Source organism: Capra hircus, chromosome 13, assembly GCF_001704415.2.
Source record: "Capra hircus breed San Clemente chromosome 13, ASM170441v1, whole genome shotgun sequence".
Lineage (NCBI taxonomy): Eukaryota > Metazoa > Chordata > Mammalia > Artiodactyla > Bovidae > Capra > Capra hircus.
In genome coordinates, this window is record NC_030820.1 from 70271518 (window position 1) to 70289213 (window position 17696).

The 17696-nt window shown below is 48.9% G+C and overlaps 1 protein-coding gene across 6 annotated transcripts in view; it reads right to left on the reverse strand.

Annotated features, from left to right (window-relative positions):
- PTPRT (protein tyrosine phosphatase, receptor type T) overlaps nucleotides 1-17696 on the reverse strand; it is a 1156023-nt gene that overhangs the window by 10485 nt on the left and 1127842 nt on the right. For all 6 annotated transcript variants that reach the window (XM_018057887.1, XM_005688694.3, XM_018057889.1 and 3 more), the window contains one exon: nucleotides 562-687. In XM_018057887.1, the coding sequence (XP_017913376.1) occupies nucleotides 562-687 (126 nt within the window). The remainder of the gene's footprint in view (nucleotides 1-561; nucleotides 688-17696) is intronic.

Below are 17696 nucleotides of genomic sequence, written 5' to 3' on the forward strand. Positions count from 1 at the left end.
TCCCTGAATAGTGGGCGGGACTCTTCTCTCTCCTTGCTGTTCATGTGCCAAAACACCGTTTGCTTTCCCGTGAGTGAATTCTGAGAGGACAGGAACTGAATTCTCTTCACCCTGAGCCTCCAGTAAAGACCACGGTCGCTTTAGTCAGTCTCCATTTAGTTGGCCCCGCATCTCTTCCCTCCCGCCCAATAACTCCTTCACCCAGCAGTGAATTCCTCATGAAAGAAACTTGTTTCCCAACTTACTTCCCAGCTAGCCCAAAGCTTCCTGGGCCCACTCAAAGGCTACATCAACTCATGCCCATACTGCGCGACTTGGCAGGGAAGTGCCGTGCTCTGAGGTTTGTCTACACAGCAGCCAGCGTGTCAGGGAACAGGCAGATGGCTGGCCGGATGCCCCCGGTGTGGCTCTGTGTATGGAGCCAGAACTGGCAGAGGCATCACTTCCCCGAGGATGGGCGGATCAGGAGAGCCCAGCACCGACTCTGGCGGGGTCCTCCCCAGCAGCATCCATCTGTTTTGGAAGCAGGAGCCCAGGACGCAGCAGCGGCCGGACACTCACCCGAGCCATGTTACAGATGCGGAATATCCTGTGGATGGTGTCTTCATCGATGTCTGCCGAGACGAACTCCACCTGGATGGGCCCGTAGCACCCCGACGTCTTCTCAGGCCAGTACTGCATGCAGAGCTGAGGCAAGGAGAGGGATTGGGGCGGGGCGTTGGTTTCACTTATCCCCGAGCCTGCGGGACACACTGGCTGAAAGGTAGAGTGCTGTGTAGGAAATCAGGCTCAGCTTTCCCACTGGGCAACAGCTCCCATTTTTTGGTGGCAGGGGGGCGGTTTGAAAAGTCAGAGCTCTGAACACAGAAACACTGAGCTTAAACATCTTTGCTGTGCTGATTTCAAACCATCTGTTAGGCTTGCTGGGCCTCAGTTTTCTCCATCTGTAAAATGGGGAGAATACAGACTACCCTGACACGCTGCTGTCAGGATTAGACAGAACACTGAGGGAAGAGCAGCTACAGGTTCTCTCCATTCTGGGAAAACCTTCATAGCATTCATTTCATCATCAGATCATGACGGGATTTACATATACATGTAGGTTTTGACATCAGACGGGCTTGGGTCCAAGTGCAGTCTCTGCTGCTTACTAGCTGTGTAACACAGTTTTCTTGTCTGTAAAATGGGGCTAATTATGCTTGCCTTGCACCAAGAGCTAATGTAACATGGTACTGTGCTGCTGAGAGATCTTGGCTGCTATTTTTCCTTTTGGGGGGAATTGGAAACTAGAACCTGCAGCAGGGAGCAAAAAGCAGTTGTTTTTTCTCACCTTGAGATGACGCTTCTCAGCAGAGGTTGCTTTGTCACCCAGGGGACATTTTTGATGGTCAAAGATGTCCATCTAATGAGTAGAGGTCAGGATGCCACTAAATACCCTCTAGTGTCTGTGATGGTGTTCTGGAGAGGAATCTGGCCCCAGGTCATAGTGCAGAGACAGAGAGAGTCTGGTCTAAGAGCCTAAATTGTCTCTTAAGTTTTGTAGTGTCATCAAGAGTAAGAGACAGACGCTTGATGCCCCTGTCTCTGTTGACTCACTGGATGACTTTAGTTCAGGAAAGAATGTTAAGGTCGGTGGCAGGGGATGTGGCTCAGAGAAGGGCGAAGCCTGATCCCTCAACTCCTGGTTCCCAAGGGGCACAGATGCCCATAGCAACTCCCAGGTGTGATCAGAGATGGACACTGTCCAGGGCACAGAGGAGAGCTAAGGTTGGGCTGCAGGCTTGTGGGGACCACCCCAGCATGGACGAAGAGGCCATGTTTTAGAAAGCCTTTTCACCTGAGGACTGCCCAGAAGATGTAGCGGAGGCTCAAAGACCCGTCACAGGTTTGGAGATGGAGGGGTCTCAGTGGGGTCTGCCTCGGCCTAGGCTGAGCTTGCAGACGAGGAGCTAAATGGACAGAGGGGACCCACAGCAACCCCAGCAATCTGGTGGCCTCCTCACAGCCACCACGGAGGCAGGCATTTCCTGAAAGTGATCAGTTTTTCTTTTGCTGCCAGCCAACTCACCTTGGGCATTACATGCAAAACCTTGTTTGATTCTATCCTTCCTCCAGAACTAGAGCCAGCATGGATGAGTCAGGGGGAGAGAGGAGAAGGACAAGTCTCCCAGCTGTGGGGCCCAGACTCCAGCTTAGGGATACCCTTTGTTCACACACACCATGGCCCACTAGCCAAGCCTGGCCAGCTGTCTGAGTCTGTAAAGGAAGTTTAGGTATATTCACCGTTTACGTATTTTCTATGGTTTCTTTCGAGCTCTAACGGTAGATTTGAGTAGTAGTGACAGAGAGCACAGAGCCCACAAAACCTAAAGTATTTCCTATCTGTTTCTTTCTGCAGAGAACACTGGCAACCCTTGTCCTATAGGGTTGTTTTCAGGATAAAGAGAACACACGCGGGAAGAAAGCCCTTGGCAGGGTGCCAGCACCCACTACATTCCAGTGATCCGTATCATTCTCGAACCTTGCAGTGTTCAACAGAAATAACAGTAGTGATCATAGCTAATGTACAGATTTGAAGAAGTCTTCGTCTTCTCACCCCTCTTAAATAGCACAGGTAAGCAAGGTTAAGTTTCATGATGCAATGGTGCCTGGCTTTCCCGGCGTCCCCATTGGCTGCTAATTAAGAATATTGAGAAAGGGTGTGTGTGTATGTAGGTGGAAAGTGCTGGACACAGTGGCCTTTGTGGCCGGACAGTCATCTGCTGAGCTGTGCAGTAATGACAAGCCCACAACTTGAACTTCATTTCTCTTTGCCACTGGCTCTTCTGCCCTGCAACCTTCACAGTAATGAGGGACCGGTACAGATAAGTCTGTGGCTGGCCGGAGAAATCAGAATTAATCAGAACTGCCAATTTAAAAAGAAATAATTGCCTTTATTACCTGCTTTGAATTGTGTCTTGCCAGAGGTTGGCTGTGATCCTGACATGAGCTCCATGGGTCTGAAGTGTCAAGGAAAGTCTATTATCTCCAATATTCTCAGTCTGGAGAGAATGTGGGATGATTTGTCTCTTTTAATAAGATTTCCAGACCAATTTCTCAAACTAATAGATTCTACCCTGCCTCAAACAAGACTCCTGTATTTTGGGACACATCTCTGCATTTGATTTTCCAGGTCACTCTCCATCTTGCCCAGAGGCCTGGGGAAGGTTGCAGGGTCCTTCTGATGCTGCATTGGAGCTGGCCTTTCACTCGAGTTCCCTAATCTGTGAGTCCACATCAGCAGTGGCGTGGGTGATGCTCAGCTGGGTGATGGGTGGGCAGATGTGGTGTCTAAGCTGTTGGAGATCATCAGGGCCTCCCCCAGCCTGTGATGCTGCACCTAACCTAGCCGTGGGAGATGGGAGTGGGAATGAGGGAAGCCAGTGCACTGTTCCCAGTGGCCTTTGAGGGGCTGGGAAAGGATCCTTATCATGTAAGAAATGTCCTCTAAGGTTCAGCTCAAGACCGTCCTGTGTCCAAGTGCTGGGATTGTGCCTCAGTGGGTACCACTATTTTGGCCTGTGAATGCAGTTAGCAGAAGGTTAATGGGGCTCCTGGTTGAAGCGCCCTGGGTTCAAATCCCAGCCCTGTCACTCTCTAGCTGAGTGACTTGGCCAAACCTTTAGCTTCTCCAGGTTAAGTGATGAATGGCTGTGAACCTGAATGTGCCTACTTAGCACAAAAATCTGTGACTAGTGAGCACTCAATGGGAGCTGTAATTATTAGGTGGTGTGGGAGAGGGTCACTCAAAACAAGATGGCTAAAGTAAAGGGTCTTTTCCTTTCCACTTAGCAGCCTGTATGAAAGTTTCTCTTTAGGATAATACTCAAAGGACTGCCCCTGTGAAAATTCCTGACCAGCCAGCCTGATGGAGCAGCAGGGACAGATGGTAGCTGGGATAGGTTCTGGGAACTGTTCTGCATGTCAAAGGGGAGAGGCCTGTGGGTTGTTCTGGAGAGGGACCCAGGGATGAAGAGGAAAAAATAGGAGCATAAGAGAGCCAGTGAAAGGGCTGAAGGTGAGTCAGGGTGTCATCTAACTGCCCCTGCTCCTAAACATTAAGTAAATTTATAACATCCTCCTCACAGGCCATGCATTCACAGGCCATGCATTCACAGGCCAAAATGGTGGTACCCACTGAGGCACAACCCCAGCACTTGGACACAGGATGGTCTTGAGCTGAACCTTAGAAGACATTTCTCACTTGATGAGGATCATTTCCCAGCATGCTCAGTGTGCATGGCTTTCTTGTAGACGTCAGCAGGAAGCTGAGCTTTGCTCCCTTGGTGACTTAAGAGTGGAGCTGAGGCCAGACCATGAGCATCAACAGTTTATAGGACAGCGACTCAGACAGTGGTGTAGAAAGACCCTGAACTCCTCTCCTCAGCACACCAAAATCACAACTATATCTGCAGAACCACCACCAGGGGAAAAGACTGGGACCTACCAGAAAGATCTTCTACAACTAAAGACACAGAGAAGGACTCACAATGAAGAGAGGCAGAATGGGTGAACTTGGGATATAATCAGATCCCATACCCACAAACTGGAGAATAATTATACTGTAGAGGTTCTCTCACTGCAGTGAGAGTTCTGAGTCCCGTGTTGGACTCCCCAGCCTGAGGGTCTGGGAAGACAATCCCCCAGAGCATTTGTCTTTGAAGGCGAATGGGGGCTTGATTGGGAGTCCCCCAGGACTGGAGACCTCACTCGTAAAGGGTCCACACACAATCTCACATGCACTGGGTTGCAAGGCCAAAGGAGGGCGGCAGCCATCCTGGGGAACATTCTCTTGCGTGAACACTGCTGCTGCCATCCTGGCTCATCAACCCCACTCAAAAGCCTGTAGATGCCAGTGCACCTCAGGCCAAACAACTGAACAGGTGAGGACACAGGCCCATCCCTTTTTCCGCAGGAAACCCAAACTGGCTTCTAGACCAGTCTCACCCGTGAGGGGACAAACACCAGATACAAGAAAACTATGCTCCCACAGCTTGTGGGCCCTGCCGTGACCCTACCCACTAGCAGGCCAACGCAAGCTTTGGGGTACCCAGAACCCTATACCCAACTGTGTCAGGAACTGCGCCCTCCCCTCCCCCGGCCTCAAACTTGAAAGAAGCTTGGGCATCCCTGGGCTCTGCAGCCGGGAACTGCCTCTGCCAATGGGTAGGTAACAGCCTGAGAATTTTCAAGACCCTGACTCCAGCCACCAGTGAGCCAGCACTAGCCCAGAAGACCCCCTAGGGTCCTGTCGCCTCATGACTAAATAGGCTAACTAGCAGCTAGTGAGGACAGTTTAAGAGAGAGACCTCTGAGACAACACTGAGTGCATTAATATTCACATTATAGGGATCCCAGGAGGAGGAAAAAAGAGGGCATGAGAAAATATTTGAAGACACAATAGCTAAACAAACACTTCCCTAACCTTGGAAAGGAAACAGTTACCCCAGTCTAGGAAGAGCAGAGCCCCTGCGGCACTAACCCAAAGAGGAACGCATCAAGGCACGCTGTAATTCAAATGACAAAAAGAGTGTTAACACCCGCAAGGGAAAGACAGCAACAGACAGGAAGTTCCTATCAGGCCGTCAGCTGACTTTTCTGCAGAAACTCTGCTGGCCACAAGCGAGTGGCATGACGTATTTAAAGCGATAAAGGGAAAAACCTGCAGCCAAGAATACTTTGCCCAGCAAGGTTCTCATTCAGATTTGGTGGAGAATGCAAAAACTTTACAGACAGCCAAAACCTAAAAGAGATCAGTGTCATCAAACCAGCTTTACAACAAATGTTAAAGAGTCTCTAGGAGAAAAAGAAAAGGCCACAAGAAGAAACAAGAACATCACATAAATGCAAAAGCTCACCAGTAAAAGCAAACATACATAAAGGTAGGCAGTCAGCCCCACACAAAGCCATTAGGGAGGATAAAAGTAGTGAAACCATCTATATCCATAATAAGCAGTTAAAAGATACACAAAGTAATATAAAATATATCAAAAACAGTAGTCACGAGGGGAGGAGAGTACAAACGTAGGGTTTTAAAAGTGCATTTGAAATCAAGGGATCGACTTAAAATAATCACATATAGACTATTAAATAAACAGCGCCTGCTACTGCTAAGTCACTTCAGTCGTGTCCAACTCCTAGCGACCCCGTGGACTACAGCCCACCAGGCTCCTCCACCCATGGGATTTTCCAGGCAAGAGTACTGGAGTGGGGTGCCAGCGCCTTCTCCAATAAAAAGCACATAGTAACCACAAACCAAAAATCTATAATATATACACACAAAAAAGAAAGAGTCCAAGCGTAACACTAAAGACAGTCATCAAATTCTGAGAGAAGAGAACCAAAGAAAAGGGGGGGGGGAAAAGCCTACAAAAGCAAATCCAAAATAATTAAAAAGGCAGTAAAAACATACATATTGATAGTTACCTTCAATGTAAATGCACTAAATGCTCTAACCAAAAGGCACAGACTGAAGGCATACGAAACAAGACTCCTATACCTACTGCCTACAAGAGACTCCCTTCCGGTCGAGAGACACACACAGACTAAAAGTGAGGGGATGGAAAACGGTATTCCACGCCAGTGGGAATCAAAAGAAATCCAGAGTAGCAATACTTAACATCAGACAAAATACTTTGAAGACTGTTACAATATACAAAGAAGGGCACAACATAATGATCAAGGGGGGGTCAATCCAAGAAGAATATCCAACAGTTGTAAATATGCACCCAACACAGAAGTCTCTAAGTCTAATATAAATATAAACAGACACAAAAGGAGACATTGGCAGTAACACAGTAACGGGGGGGGGGGGGGGGCTTTAACATTCCCGGCAAGGGGCAGATGCTACAGATAGAAAGTCAATAAGGAGACACAGTCCTTAAATGACACCTTAGACCAAATGTATTTAATTAACATGCAGAGAGCATTCCATCCAAAAGCAGCACAGCATACATTAGATTCAAGTGCCTGTGGAATGGTCTCCTGCATTGCAGGCAGATTCTTTACCAGCTGCGCCACACGGGAAGCCCAGGATAGAGCTCCAGGATAGAGCACACGCTAGACCACAAACAAACTCAGTAACTTTAAGAAAGTTGACATCATATCAAGCATCTGTTCCCACCACCACACTATGTGAGACTAGAAATCAGCTAGAAGAAAAACTGCAAAAAACGCAAGCACATGGAGGCTAACTAATATGCTACTAAAGAACCAATGGGTCACCGAAGAAAAGAAGAGGAAATAAATATCTAGAGAAAAAGGAAGAGAAGATGGTCCAAAACTTAGGGGACCCAGAAAAAAGCAACACTCAGAGAGTGGTTTATAGCGATATACACTTAGCTGAGGAAACAAGAACAATCTTAAATAAACAACCTAACCTTATAGCTAAAGAAACTAGAGAAAGAAGAACAAACCCCCAAAATTATCAATAGGAGAATGAAAGAAATCATAAGGATCAGAGCAGAAATAGAGACTTAAATTTTCAATGAAACCAAAGCTGGTTTTTTTGAAGAGATAAAACTGGTAAAACTTGAGCCAGACTCATCAAGGAAAAAAAAAAAGAAAAAGGGAGATGGCCCAAATCAAAATCGGAAATGAAAAAAGTTACAACTGACACCACAGGAGTAGAAAGGATCCAAAAAAAATTACTAGAAACAATAACACGCCAATAAAGTGTACAACCTAGAAGAAATGGCCGAATTATTAGAAAGGTACAATCTCCCAAGACCGAGCTAGGAAGAAACAGAAAGTATGAACAGACCAGTTACCAGTAATGAAACGGAGGCAGTAATTAAATGCCCAGCAAACAGAATTTCAGGATCAGATGGCTTCACGGTTGACTTTTACCAAACATTTTAGAGAAGAATTTAATATCTGTCCTTCTGAAACTATTCGAAAAACCTGCAGAAGAAGGAAAACTTCTGAACTCATTCTATAAGGGTAGCATCATCTTGATAAAAACCAGACAAAGACATCACAGAAGACAAAAAACACTCAGGTCAGTATCATTGATTAAATGTATATGCAAAAATCCTCAACAAAATACTAGTAAACCAAATCCAATGATACATTAAAGGGATCATACACCATGATTAAGTAGGATTTATCTCAGGGATGGAAGGATGTGTTTTGATATCTGCAAGTCAATCCGTGGGATACACCACGTAAACACCTGAAGAGGAGAAACCACATGATCATCTCAGTCGATGCAGAAAAAGCTTATTCAACACCCCCACTTATGATAAAATCTCTCCAATAAGTAGGCATAGAAGGAACATACCTCAACATAATAAAGGCCATATAGGACACACCCACAGCTAACATCACGCTCAGCAGTGAAAAACTGAGAACATTTCCTCTAAGGTGAGGAACAAGACAAAGCCCACTCTTTCCACACTTATTCAACACAGTGTTGGAAATCGTAGCCATAGCAATCAAGAGAAGAAAAAGAAAATCAAAACTGGAAAGGAAGAAGTAAAAACTGTCACTGTTTGCAGATGACTATGTGGTCTCACCTACACGTGGAATCCAAAAAATACAAGCAGCTAGTGAATATAACAGAAAAGAAGTCTCACAGACACACAGAACCAACTACTGGTTACCAATGGGTGGGGGAGTGGGAGGCTCCAAGTGCTGGGTGTAAGACAGGCACAAGGATGTGTTATGGGGAATCTAGCCAGCATTTTGTAATAACTGTAAACGGAAAATAACCTTTAAAATTCTGTAAGTTGATTTGTACCATTGTTTTTTAGATTCCATGTATACGTGATATAATACGATATTTGTCTCTCTCTGGACTCACTTCACTCAGTATGACAGTCTCTGGGCCCATCCGTGCTCCTGCAAATGGTGTTATTTCATTCTTTTTGATGGCTGAGTAATAACAGAAATAGAGTCAGAAACGTAGAAAACAACTTATGTACGAAGGGGCCAAGGGCAGGAGGGATAAATTGGGAGACTGACATTATATACACTACTATATATAAAATGATAACTAATGAGTACCTACTGGATAGCACAAGGAACTCTACTCAGTACTCTGTAATGACCTATATGGAAGAAGAATCTAAAACAGAGTGGATATGTGTGTATAAGCGATTCACTTTTGCTGTATAGCAGAAACTAACACAACATTGTAAATCAACTACATTCCAATAAAATTAAAATATTTCACCCCAAAAAGTTACAGAATAAATTTAGATTTACAAAAGAAACAAACAGTTACAGAAACTTGGGGAGAAGAGTTTATGGTTTCTTCAGGCCCTGGAAAGAGGGGTTTCAAAGAAGCCCACTTGCTTCTTAAAACCCACCAGGACCCAGCTAACCTGGGGTCACAGGTACACTCAACCACTTTGGTATTCTATTCCTTAGATGGTTTTGAAGTGGCTGTGTCTCCACGGTAGAGTCCCTAGCCCTGCCTCTTCCTACCTTGATCCCAGGGCTCGCCTCTCTTTCTTACCCATCCCTCTGGGAGGGGTGGTGCTGTCTGCCCATAGGGAGGGCCTCGCCACTGCAAATGCCCTCGGGTGGGCTGATGACCACACCTGGGGGGCCGGGGAGGGAAGCTGGTGCAGCACAGCTGCTGCTGATTTTGAAATGGCTGCGCTTCTCCTGGAAAAGCAGAGGGACTTTTGCTATTTATTGTCAGAACAAGTTAAACCAAGCGAAAGTCATGAAGCCTGTGTGGCCAGTCCTGGAACAGCTGCCATGCATTATTCCACCTCATGACCTCCACTGCTGCCTGGGCCACGGAAAGACGTCCTACGGGGGTGCGTGTTCACACGTGAAATCTAACAGACATGAAGGGGGCCTCTCAGTCAGACATTTTCTCGCTGATGCAATCAGAAAGCTTGTTAGTCGCTGAAATAAACATGTTCTGATGATTTAAATCTAGCAATATGGGCCTATTTTTGGAATAAACAATCCTCAAGTGTATTTCTGTGCACCTCAGTTATGACTTTCATTAATTAATAAGTACTTTGATAAAATGGAAAAGCCAAGGAATACAGCTTCCAGAAATGAAAGCCTGTATTATCAACATCCTTGTGATCCATAAGAGGGAATCAAATCCCAGGCCACCTAAAGGTGAAATGAATTACTAGTATTTTTAAGAGGAAAGTATGTTACCTAAATTGGTTTTGAAATTCAGATAACTAATGATGAAACTTCCTTAAATAAATTCCACAAAGAGAGCAAAACATATTATTGGGTTTAATACTGTGGCCAGTAAGGAAGAGAGACCGTTACGGACGAGGAGGATGTGAGGGCAGAGGGAGAGAGAAAAGCACCTGGGCCGTAATCAGAGCACATGCGCCCCTCCTCCTCCTCCGTCCACCTCGCCATTCACAAGAGAAATACTGCAACTCCATGTAGTAGGTGGAAACTCACTCATGATGGGTGCATCAGAGCTTGTTTCTGGGAAGGAAGCAGGGAGTTTAGGAAAATGTCTACAGAGGAAGGTAGGGTGGGTGGAAGGCAAAGGTTCAGAAAGAGATAACAAAGAGATGGCTGAATTCCTCAGCTTAATAAGAGAACGGCTTTGGGGGGAGGAGGGGTGGAAGATCGGGAGGAGGGAGAGAGAAGGTAGAGGGAGGAAAAAAGTGGTTTGGGCAACAGGGTTGGGGGAAGACATGCTGCTGGCCAAGCGTGAGGAGCGAGGTGGGGTTTAAGAACGAGGATGTGTCAGACTCCCCTGCTGGGCCAGTGGTTGAGAATCTGCCTGCCAATGCAGGGGACATGGCTTTGATCCTGGGTCTGGGAAAATTCCACATACCTTGGGGCAACTAAGCCCATGTGCCCTCGAGCGGTGCTCCACAAGAGAATGAGAAACCCACGCACCGCAACTAGAGGGAGCCCGCACAGCCTCAAACTACAACCCAAACGGAAGGGAGGAGGACGCGTGATGTTCAGCCTTCAGCCACGGGCTCCGCTGGGACACGAACCCCACGCTGCCGCCAGTAGAGGCTGAGCTGGATCTCAGAAGTGGACGTGAACACAGAACCCCCTTGGGATGCCCGGAAATCCTGGGGGTGCACAGTGGGCTTTCCCACACAACGGGGAAAAGGAAACAAAACCCATCTGATGTAAACCTTCAAAGAGAGAGTGGGTTTGGCTGCCATCTGAGGTACACGAGTTTCATAGGTGATAACATCGAGACTTCGACAAGTTAAGAGACTGGCTTAAGGTGACATGGCAAGTGCATGGCAAGGCTAGAACTTGAACTCAGGTCTCTTGACCCCTGACTCCTTATTCTTCTGTTCCAGTGGGTTTAGAGACAGAGATATGGCCCCTTGCAAAGGTCAGACCTGGGACTTGCAGAGACACAGACTTGGGGGTTGTGTGTATTTTGGTGGCATGTGAGGCTGTGTTTTTACAAGTTGAGATAAAAATGGGGCTAGAAGTGCTTGCTATTTGCCTTCCAGGCACAATGACAGGAAAAGACATCTCTGAAACATCACCTCCGCTTCTTTCCGGGGAGGATGACAAGCTTGCCTCTCTCACTTCTAGAAGCTCGGTGGGAATGCATGTCCTCGGCGCCCATCCCCTCACCTTTGCACCCAGGTTTGCATCACATGAAGTCTCAGATTTCCCCCAGCGGGAGTTCAGAACTGGGTGACGCAGCTCTTACACAAGCTGGGGCTCTTGCTTGCTTTAAACTGAGACATATTCCTTCCTGCTCCGTATACCCAGGTACCAGCAAGCCGGTGCTTATCAGATCCTGGGGCCCTGGAAGCCCTGTTGTTTAGATGGTGGTGAAAGTCTTCACCATCCCTGGCAGGGGGCCCTGGGCCTGGGTCGGAGTGGCTGTGGGAATCTGGACAAAGCCTGCCTGGGCCTCAGCTTCCTGACCTGCAAAATGAGAGGAAGGGGGCCTGGTCAGACCAGCGGATTCCACAGTGATGGCCGTGAAGTTGGCAGGAACAGCCCAATGAGCTATCTCCAAGGTCTTCAAAAGCCAAAGGGGGGTCACACCATTGTCCTCATGGAGGACACCAAGACTGGTTTTAGAGCACCTGATTGTCTTAGAGCTACAGTCTGCAGATCAGAGATTCATTGAGACCCTTTTGATTGTGGAAAAGATACAGGAAGATGAACAAATTCTTAATTAGTAAATACAGTTTGGAAAATGAAGGCTTACAGAGTGGCAGGTCTTTGGAGGGAAGACATAGGAAATATTGTAAGGTGTTTATAAAATCTCTAAGATTTCAGCGAGGTAAAGTGTACTGCCCAGAATTAGTGACAAGTAAAATACTGCGAGGCTCGGGGGGTCCTCAAGCAGAGCCAATATAATAAGTGAGCAGAACATTCGAGCATGCCAAAGCCCCATGAGTCTGAGCAAATTCTGGGAGACAGTAAAAGACAGGAAGCCTGGCGTGCTGCAGTCCACAGGGTTGCAGTCGGACGTGACTCAGTGACAAGAAAAGCCCCAGCACGTACTCTGTGGAAACAAGAGAAGTGAGGCTGGGGCCTGGTGACCCCACACCTGCCTCCGGGCTGAGGCGGGGTGTGCTGGTCATCCCCTGCTGGTTCCTCCGGGGCTCCCCACAGCACTTGGGGGCAGTGGGACAGGCTGCCTGGACCTGGCTCTCCCATCCCTTTTGCCTCCAGCTCAGCTTCTCCCTGTGGCTTGAGGGTCCTGGTGTCATGGTTTCAGCTAAAGATGTCTCCAACCTGTCTGATGCCCAAGGGAGTCTGGGAGACAGACATTACTTCACTAGGCCAGCCGCTCCATGGGTAATGGGGATTTTTTTGTGCCTGTTTTGTGCACTGCTGTGTCTAGGGTAGTGTTCAGCACGTGGAAGGTTCACCATAAATGTATGTTGACGAGCGCCTGATTGAGTGTGGCCCAGAAAGCCTGTTCCTGGACCTTAAAAAACCCCCCTCTGGCTCTGCAAGCCTCCTGCTGCTGGAGGGATGGTCATCTACCTTCTTCTTGGCTCTCCCACCCTGCTCCTGATGGACCCTGACTCAGACATGGATTTCTCCAGCTCAAGCCACAGTCCCGTACCCCAGGCTGATTCTGGATTTCCCCGGGATTTAAGTCTCATACTCTGTGTGGGCTCTGATGCCCCACACCTCCAGGTCTGAATTTCTGTTTTCAGTTTTGCTGTCTTGGCTTCCCAGGACAGCTATACTGAATGACTACACATGTAGTAGCTTAGAGCCACACAAATTTCTTAACTGGGGGTTAGAAGTCTGAAATGAGTCTTACAGGGTTAAAGTCAAGGTGTCAGCTGAGCTGTCTGTGTTTCTTTCTGGCGTCCCAGGGGAGAGGCCAGTCCTCATCTCGTCTTAGCAGCTGCCAGCATCCCTCAACTTGTGGCCCCATCACTCTAATTCCTACTCCCATCACCATGATCTGTTCCTGACTCTCATCCTCCTGCGTCCTGAAAGACTCGTAACAGTAGACCCACCTGGATAACCCAGGGTAACCCAGGACAATCCACGTATTTCAGGATCCTTAACTTCACCATATCTGCAAAGTCTTGCTTACCATGTAAGATAACAAGTTCACACATTTAGGGATTTGGATGTGGACATCTTCAGGGTGGGGCAACAGTCTGCCTACCACATGGACCCTGCCCACAGCGGGGCACTGTGGATTTCCTGAGCTTTCTGAACCACATGGTGGGTGCAGCCTGGCCATGAAGAGGGCATCTCTCTGGTGTCTGCTCCCCATGGATTCTGGTCTAACTGTAGAGCCCACAGAGATGGAAGAGATCTTGTCAATGTACTGGGTGTGATTGAAGAGGTTCTGCCTGACCTGCCCATCAGAAACCAGAGCATCATTTGCTAGATGTTGTGGTTAAGATACTGCCAGACTAATCTGACCACAGCCCTTTGGAGTCCCAAAGAGCTTAAAAAAAAAAAAAAATCTCTAAGATCAATGAAATTGCTTTGGGAGTCTTTATCTCAAGCCCCCACTGCTCATAATTATCTTTGAACAGCAGCCACTATGGAGAATGGAAAGACCTGTGGCTGGGGGTGGCTGGCTCAATGCCATGGTATAGGATTCTGAGTGGAAGCAGACAGATTTGACCAGTGGTGCAAGAAAATAAAGCACTTGGGAATCTCACTCTCTGCACTACCTAATTTTGCTACAAAGTACAGAGAGTCAGCAACACATGCCCTTACCAGTTGGTCTAGTCAGACCTCAGGATGTGGCACTGGTCCCCTCGGGAGCGATCTAACAGTGCTCGGGACCCGGGCAGACCTGTCCTTGTTGCTGGACTGGCCAGAGCCACCATGGGCTGCCTCGGCGTGGGCATGCTGGCGACAAACGTGGATGCCACTTCAAAGCACCGCCCCGCCAGGTGCTGAGGGCGGCTTTTCTGACGCTCACGCTGTGTCATTGTTTATTTTCGCAAGGCGCCCAGCTGTTGTGGTGATGATATTTATATCAATAAGTGCTCCATTCATCTGCTGATTTCAGGGGAGGCTTGCCAGCTGCATATGGCAGCCAACCTCAGGGCACTTCTGAGCCTGATGTCTGTGCATTTAGAGACTCAGCTCTCAAAGCCTGCACCGACAGCTGGAGCTGAAAGATCTTCATTCACTCGAGAGCCACCCTTGAACAAGGGGGTCCTAGAGCCAGTGACCTCGCCCCTCTTGCTTTCTTAAATATCCCGAAGTGAGGTGCTTTGAAACTCCTCCTCTGTGCCTGGCCTCTGGTTTTGCAAAAAGAATTGTTGGAAGAAGGGCCCTGCTTCCCTCATGCTTTCATGGGTTCATGTGTCACTCTTTTAGGCAAAGGAATAGGGTGGTGATGCCTTCTGACTCTGCAACTCTGCAGGGGTCTTTGTTCTATGGGAATCTGTTATATTTCATGCTTATCTCAGATCCAGACCTTCCATTGTTTGGGTCCTAAACTGTGGTGTCATCCTTGCTTCCTCTCTCTCTCAATCCAGCAGGATATTTTGTTGGGCTTATGTTCAGGATATACCCAGAATCCACTCTGTTGCTACCACCCAGGCTCAAGCCAGCTTCAGCTGTCACCTGGAGCACAGCAGGGGCCTCCTCTCTGTCCTCTGCTTCCACCCTTAGCAGACATCCTCCCCCTTTCTGGCAACTTTCACCACGGTAGCCAGAGAGAAGCTGTGTTAAAAAGTCAAATTACTTTTCCAAGTCCCTCCTCCACTCAGAACTTGTCGATGGCTTCCCAATTCTCTCAGAGTAAACTCACAAATCCTTCCTGTGGCCTCAGCCCGCCAAGGCCCCCAGGACCCGGCCCTGCTGTGTCTCTCTCGCTGGCCGCTGCGCTGCCCCAGGCGCAGTGGCCTTGTCTGCCCCTCCATCATACACCCCTGGTGCGGGTCGTCCCCCTGCTTGGGATGCTCTTCCCTGAGATGGGCACGGGGTGCATTCTCGTACCTCCTCGAGCTCTGTGCTCAGCTGTGACCTTCTCAGTGCAGCCCACCTTCATCACTCAATTACAGGTGCAGCCCGTGCCCCAAACCAGCCTCATCCCTGCCCTCTTATCTTTCTTTTTCCGCACACTTGTTACCTGTAACATGTAATTAAGGCCGTTACAGAGTGCCTGCTATTTACTGCCTCCCCTGCTTTAGAATACAAGGTGCACAAGAGATGGGCATTTTCTGTTTTGCTTTCTCTGTCATGTTAATCCAAGCACCGAGAATAGCTTCTGGCAAAGAGCAGCTACTCGACAGATGTGGACGGAACAAGTGGACGGAACGAGTGGACGCTCTCCTGAAGAAACGACTCCTGCGTGCACGTCCCAAGTTGTGCTCAGCTCTGTCCCCACTACAGCTGACCCTTGAGCAACACAGGTCTAATCAGTGCGGGTCCGTTTTTATGCAGATTTTTTTCAACAGTAAGTAATATGGTGCCACAAGATCTACGGTCCATAGGGTCATGAAGAGTCAGACACGATTGAGCACGCACACAAAGGATCCGCAGTTGGTTGAGTCCATGGGATGCGGAATCGTGGATATGGCGGAACCTCGGAAGCAGGGTAACCACGGATATGGAGTGACCGTGAAGACGGAGGAGCTGCATCTCAGAGGAACCCTGTTCTTGGAGGACTGGCTATAAATTATAAGTGAATTTTTGCTTGCATGGATGATTGACACCCCTAACTTGAGCTGTTCAAGTTGTAATCAGCTCCCCTCCCTGTCTTCCCAAACTTCCTGCTGCCTCTCTCACTCCTCCCCACCTTCCCCATCTTGGCCAGTCGCATCCCAGAGGCCTGAGGCCCACGCTAGAACCCCTGTCACCATCCATGACTTCTCATTTCTCTCTCTCATCCAACAGCTCCCTAAACCTGTAGACCTCAACCCTGGAAACGTCTCCACATCCGATCCTAATTCTCTGGCCTCCTCCCAGCCACTACCTCAGTTCAGGTCACCCCCTGCATCTTCTGCACGTTTACAACCACCCCCTCCCCAGTCTCCTGGTCTCCAGGTTTTCCCCAGGTCCTGTTTTCAAACAGGAGTTCTGCCTCCGCCCCACGCCTGCTTAAACTCTGCGGTGTCTCTCCTCCCTGCACAGCAAGGACTTTCCACTTGTGCTCCCAGGCATACCAGGGGCTCCACAAAAGCACCAGTGTGGCCAACTTTCCTGATTGGGCCTCAGGAAGCCCAAAGACTGGTGTGGGTGGAGCTCCCGACCCCACCCCTGCTTCACTGGGTCGTACCTGTTTCTAAGGTTGGGCGTGCATGAAAACTTCTATTCTCAGAAAGGATGCTATTGCTTACGGAGTAAAAGTCTGATGTTTACCATGCTGCAGGCCAAGACCCCCACTGCAAGGGCAGCCCTCTGCAAGCTGGCCTGGCTATATTTTTCAGCATCACCACCCTCGTCTCCTCCTGACATACCCCCCTGCCCCGCCACGCTGCCCCCGAAGCCGTCCTGCAGACAGGTGGACACGGTGACCCCACCAGGCTTTGCCCTTGCTGTCCTGCTGTTCGGAACATCCCTTCCTGGCAATTTCATCCCCCACACGCAGGATCTCTGCTGCCTTCTTCAAGGCCAAAGTCACCTTCCTTCTGAAGTCTTCCCTCACCCTCTGGGCAGAATTAATTGCTCCCTGTTCCCGGCCAACAAGGCACTAGGTGGCTGACCTCTATTAGATCGCTGCCACATGAAGGGGGGACAGTTTGCTCATCTGACTCTGCGGCGGGACTGTGAGCTCCTAGAGGGCTGAGACCACAACGCAGGCCCATTTTTTCCCTCTCCCCATACCAGGCCTGCCCAAGGTGAGTGCTCACAGGGAGCCCTCTGAGTTACTCTGGGCTCTTTCGAGACAAGAGTAAGGGGATGGGATTGCTTTTGAAAACCCTCAAAGGCCATCATCACTGCCTCCACCCAGAAATGGCTGCCCTGCCATTGGGGTGTGAGCCCCAGAAGCTGCCCCACGACCCGTGTCTGATGTCCCAAGTATGGATATATACTGGAGGCACACAGTGCTCGCAGCTGACACACAGGCAGGGGAACTAAGGCCCGGAGGCTGCTGGGACACAAGGCTCACCCAGGACAAAGCCAGGCCTCGGTGGGGTGATTGGGGGCCAAAGGGTCCATGGTTCAAGCCCCAGGCTCTGTCAGGCTGCGTCAAGAGAGCAGGGGAGTGGTCGACTGCAGCCAGGAGTCAGTCTGCAGGCCTGGGGGTGCTCAGAGCTGGGGGAGGGGACAGCCTTCTC